General features: G+C 39.6%; 1 protein-coding gene across 4 annotated transcripts in view; it reads left to right on the forward strand.

The window, feature by feature from the left end:
* Positions 1-6,000, forward strand: part of NR1H4 (nuclear receptor subfamily 1, group H, member 4) — an 80,495-nt gene that overhangs the window by 23,212 nt on the left and 51,283 nt on the right. For 2 of the 4 annotated variants that reach the window (XM_010831598.1, XM_010831599.1), the window contains exon 1: positions 4,163-4,748. The exons of the other annotated variants lie outside the window; for them this stretch is intronic. In XM_010831598.1, coding sequence (XP_010829900.1) covers positions 4,640-4,748 — 109 coding nt within the window. In that variant the 5' untranslated portion in view covers positions 4,163-4,639. Of the gene's footprint in view, positions 1-4,162; positions 4,749-6,000 lie in introns of those variants that run through there. 4 annotated transcript variants of the gene reach the window in all.

The following is a 6,000-nucleotide window of genomic DNA, read 5'->3' on the forward strand; positions in this document are numbered from 1 at the left end:
CATGTGTCCGTTTTGTATATCTGCCTCTCTATTCCTGCCCTGCAAATAGATTAATCAGTACAGTTACCCTAGAATTCCATGTCTATGTGCTAACATACAACATTTGTTTTTCTCTTTCTGACTTACTTCACTCTGTATGGCAGACTCTAGGTTCATCCACATCACTGCAAATCTTATGTCCCCATACCAACTATTTCAAGTACGATGAATCCAGTTCCTTTAGCTCGGTGTTACTGGGAAAAGTTCAGTGAATGTGAGTGGAAATAAGTGATGAAATTGGAAGAAATAAAGTCTCAGAGGCAGTTGAGACTCTGAACTTCAGTTTTCTCCCCTGTAAATTGGGGTTAATAATAACACTTCACTGCTTGTTGGAGGATTGAATGACGGTGTGGGAAAGTGTCCTGTAAATCTGAAGGCATCATAAAGCAGTATAGCTCCTCCAGGGTTTGAAATGTAGTTGTTATTATTTAAACTGTTGGAATGATAAGCACCACTCTACTTATTAAATGGAGGAAATTCTGTTGATCTTAACATTGTTGAGTGCTAAGAATTTTCAAGGAGCCAACAGAAACCAACAGTATCAAGCTAAATTTCTGGGTGTTCTAAGGAAAAAAAACATGTTCATCTCACGTTTGCATTACAGCTATGGAATCTACGTTTTTGTGTTACCTTTATTATTGTTTCTGACAGTGTTTCCTAGCACCCCACTCCAGTACTCTTGCCTGGAAAATCCCATGGACAGAGGAGCCTGGTAGGCTGCAGTCCATGGGGTTGCTAAGAGTCAGACATGACTGAGCGACTTCAATTTCACTTTTTACTTTCATTCATTGGAGAAGGAAATGGCAACCCACTCCAGTGTTCTTGCCTGGAGAATCCCAGGGATGGGGGAGCCTGGTGGGCTACCGTCTATGGGGTCACACAGAGTCGGACACGACTGAAGCAACTTAGCAGCAGCAGCAGACAGTGTTTCCAAAGCCCCATTATGAATGAGGTCCAGCAAGTCACAGGAGGTCAGATCCTAACTAATCCTATCCACTTACACTTCATTTCCTTTAGCTACTTCTCATTACATTATGCTTTTCTCAGCTGTTGATGTTCATTTTCTCTGTATAGCTTTATTTTTATTGAAATCTGGTTCTTGCCTATGTCTTTTGCTTAAATTAAAAGAAATTTTCAGATGTTGCAGAACCAGCCAGATGGTTTTTAAATACAATTAAAGGTCTTGAGATGCAATGTTGTATAATACTTCTGACATTTAATTTCAAGTCTTTTTCCATCTCACTGAGTTTAACACAAGTCAATGTAGTTCTGACCTGGTGGGCGAATCAAAGCTGAAAGTTTCCAGAAGATGGAAAGATACCATTGTCTCAGACAAAATGGAGCTTTGCTTTAGCCTTATTTAAGTATTTTGTTACTACCTTTTATTACCTATATCTCTTCCACAGATTGAAGCAGTCTCTAGGATTTTTATTAATTCACTGTGGCTTTGGTTCTTGCTCTCCCAGGATTCTCAGATCTGGTACTGTTGTTATAAGGTTAAGAAATGGGAGACGGAAAATAAATATCAGTAGAAGCTTCCCCTATTACAAAATAAATGACTGCTTCTTTTAGATAGGGCATGCATCGTTTGGAAGAGGTATGCGGCGAGGTACCGGCTGACCAACTAGTTGGTGAATCCACTACAACCCAGGGCCTGGCTCTCAACCTTGCAGGCTAAGAAACAGGTCTCAGGGACTTCAGGATAACCAAACTGAGAAAGGTTGACTATGAAATCAGGCTGCAAATTTATACATTTATAGTGGTTAAAAAAGAAAAATGTGATCATAATCACTGCCGTTTCTTGAGCCCTTTCTACATGTCAGGCATCATGCAAAGAGCATTTTAGATTGGTTAGTGGATTCTGCATTCAGTCTCATCTATGCCAGTCCCATATCACTGGTGTGGGGTCATAGGCAGATTACTTAACTTTGTGCGAATTACTTATCTCATTTAAAGAAGTCTCAGAGGAATGCCTGGCACATTGTAAATACTCTATTTGCCATTAATGTTAACTCTCATAACATTTTTATAGGGTAGATACCATTACTATTCCCCTTTTGATGATGAGAAAACAGAGATCTAAGGATGTTAAATAATCTGCTAAGATTCCATAGATAGTGAGTAGACAACCAAAATTTAGTCCAGACCAGGAAACTGGAATTGGATGAGCAAGGATTCAGGCTGAGAGAATGTTCCTGTTCACCTTCTCAGTGGAGAAGGTCTTTCCGGTGAGACCGTATCACTCAAATCTGTTGGTCAAGTCTCTTCTCAAGGACAGTTCTCAGAAAATCGTTGCTAGAGTTTGCTCTGGAACTTCCCTTTTTTATGGCATCATAGCTTATGCCCCCATTTGGCACAACTGGCATATCATTCACTTTGCTCCCAAGTACCATCTGCAACAGTGCTATCCAGTAGAACTTTCTGTGGTGATAAAAAATGTTGTAGGTTTACTTTGTCTAGTGCAGCAACCACTAACTACCTGTGGCTACTGATCACTTAAAATGGGACTAGTGTAACTGAGGAATTAATTCTAATTTAATTTTATTTAAATTAATTTAAACTCCGGGAGTTGGTGATGGACAGGGAGGCCTGGCGTGCTGCAGTCCATGGGGTCGCAAAGAGTCAGACACGACTGAGCAACTGAACTGAATTTAAATTTAAGTAGCCATATATGGGCAGTGACTACTGTTTCAAACAGCACAGACCTTCAGGGGAAAAATGTATTTTGAGAATTGAAAACAGCTTTGCAAATGGTGATTCTTGCTTGAGCAATCCAAACTGAAATACACTCAGGAACCATAGCTCTTTCCTGGCAATGAGGGCAGGTGTGCTTTAGCTTTTCTACCACAAGGGTTAGAGCCTTAGCTTCATCCCTTAACAGCTGGCTAACTTAAGACAAATCACATAACTTCACTGAATTGCCTTTCCAAGTCTGCAAAACAAGGTAAAAGATAGTGGGCATCAGAAATAACACCTTCCTCAAGGTGTGCAAGTAAGAATCAGGTGAGATTGTGTGTGTGTGTGTGTGTGTGTGTGTGCGCTTAGTCACTCAGTCATGTTGGACTCTTTGCGACCCCATGAACTGTAGCCTGCCAGTCACCTCTGTCTATGGGGATTCTCCAGGCAAGAATACTGGAGTGGGTTGCCATGCCCTCCTCCAAGGGATATTCCCAACCCAGAGATTGAACCCGGGTCTCCTGCATTGCAGGCAGATTCTTTACCATCTAAGCCATCATTGAAGCCCAACGCATACAGAGCCACTTTGTAAACCTGTAAAGGTTGTAGAAATGGCTTAGCAAGGATTATGATGTTTATATAGATCATATTTTCCTTTTAAAACTACTTTCATATTTATTATATCATTTTATCTTCACAACAGGTCCATGAGGGAAGTAGGGCAGGAATTATTATCTATGTTTTTACCATCTGTTGATATGTCTGGTTGCATTATCCCTGAGCTGAACCCCAGAACTACTGAGTCCTATTCTAAAGCCCTCCCTTCCAAAAAATAATCTGCAGTCACAAGCTTGGTATCCACAGGTTATGCCACAGAAATTATTCTTACTCAGGAAGTAAACTACCCTACAATGTGAGTTCAAGGCTGAATAATTAAAATATCAATATAATGACGATGGGTAGCCACCCAGTGTGCTAAGCATTTAATGAATATTATTTTATTTAATCCTTATAATAACTCTCTGAGGTTGTGTGATTATCAGTCCCATTCTGCAGACGAGGAAATTGAGTCAGTAGTTTGTCTGTGATCCATAGAGCTAGTGAGTGCCAAGGAAGCCTGCATGTATTAGTTTGCCAAGGCTGGTATAATAAAATACCACATATTGGGTGACTTAAATGACAAATGTATTTTTGTACCAGTTTGGAGGCTAGACCTTCAAAATCAAGGCTGAGTTGGCTCTTTCTGAAGGCTGAAATGGACGGATCTGTTTCTGGCCTCTCTTCTTAGCTTGTTCATGATGTTTCCCTGTGTCTTTTACACTGCCTTTTCTTTGAGCTTCTGTGTCTGAAATACAGATTTCCCATTTGCATAAAAACACCAGTCATATAGGATTAGGAACCAATCTAATGACCTCATTTTAACTTGCTTACCTCTGTAAAGACCCTGTCTCCAAACAGTGTTGCATGCTGAGAAGCTGGGAGTTAGAACTTCCACATACTAACTGTGGGGAGGGGACACAGTTCTATCCATAACACTGGGTACAAACCCAGATTAACTGGCCTCACACCATTCACTATTATGCTTTCATGTTTCCTGACATTACAAAATTATACCATTCTGTACCCTTTTGAGAGGAACAAATGCCAAAACATAGAACATGGCTCTAGACCCTCAAATTCCACTTTTAGAGCCACTGAACCAAAATCTATCCTCTGAAAATTCCTAAATTGGAACGTGCTCCCCCAAAATGTTTATCTAAGAGGCTGGTTTCCAGCTTACTAGGCAATTTGGCATGGAGGACTTTTCTCATAAACATTTACAAATATTCTGCTCAGTAATGAAGTTAATCAGTAAACCGCACAACCTCTGGCCTCTGTTACTCCTCACCTAGTCTCATTTTCAGTTGCTGTGAGTAAGCTAAGAATGGTAATGCAGTTTCAGGAGTTAGAAAATCCAGTTCAAATCAGTCCTTGTCACAGCCACACATCTTCAGGATTCGCCATGGAAGTGTTGAGCATGAAGCCCGCTAAAGGTAAGAGAGTGTTCACAGCTGCTTGTGGTGGAGCTTCTGCCAATGGACTGAGGAAACGTGGGGGACCTTTGCTTGAGATTTCAGCAACAGATCTCCATCAAAGATGGCTCAGTCAGAACCAGAAGACTGGGGTGAAAAGCTGGCTGGGGTGATTTTTGTAGGGTTCGAGGTAGGTGAGTATCTCATAGAGATTAAATCTAAGTGTGTTTTCCCTACAATTCTTCACTGGATATTGTCTCAAAGTAGCACGGTTCCTCCAAGTTAAACACTAGGCAGCTAAAGTATTAATGCCCTCCGACACTTGAAAAAACATTTTAAAGTACATTGTTTAATGCAATGTTTTTTAAATGGCAAGTCTTATATCCTAGTGGGTCATGACATCTATTTTGTGACTTGTGACCAGCATTAAAAATTTAGAATTGAATAAGTACAGTAGAAATATCAGAGTGCAGTCAGGGATAAGGATACGTGTTATTTCATGGAAATTTTGTTTCAGATTATTTATACATATGTATAAGTATGTATAGGGATCATGATTTAAGATTTATTTCAAACTGTGGGTTGTGGTGAGAAAAATAAAAAGAGATCCAAAAAATTTATTGAAATAGTTTCACAACAGTTTTTTCTCAATAGTCAATGGAAAATCAGATGAGTAAAGAGTTCAGCATTAAGCCCAGTATGTTTGTTTTCTCTGAACTAAAATACAGATTATAATTAAAATATAGATAGTATAAAAATATTGTCTGTTTTCATATTTTTTCAAAATAGAAGCTTACCTTTTGAATTTCCAGCTAGAGAAACTCATCATTTTTACAACAATTGTAATTTTGAACACATTTCTGATTGTAGACTTCGCAGCATGTTATTTTGGTTAAATGTGTTGTTTAAAAATGACTGAGACTGCATTTAGAAATGGAAAGTAGATAGAAAGCTGGAGAAGCAAATTCCCCATCATTTCAATTTAATAAACATTTATTAAAGATTTAAACTGTGTCAGGCACTGTGTAAGGTGCCACAAATGAAGGAAAAAAGGGAATATAATATATAATAATTGCAAGGAGATCCAACCAGTCCATCCTAAAGGAGACCAGTCCTTGGTGTTCATTGGAAGGACTGATGCTGAGGCTGAAACTCCAATACTTTGGCCACCTCATGCGAAGAGTTGACTCATTGGAAAAGACTCTGATGCTGGGAGGGATTGGGGGCAGGAGAAGAAGGGGACGACAGAGGATGAGATGGCTGGATGGCATCA

The sequence above is a fragment of the Bison bison genome, unplaced genomic scaffold (genome assembly GCF_000754665.1).
Source record: "Bison bison bison isolate TAMUID 2011002044 unplaced genomic scaffold, Bison_UMD1.0 scf7180017864529, whole genome shotgun sequence".
Classification (NCBI taxonomy): domain Eukaryota; kingdom Metazoa; phylum Chordata; class Mammalia; order Artiodactyla; family Bovidae; genus Bison; species Bison bison.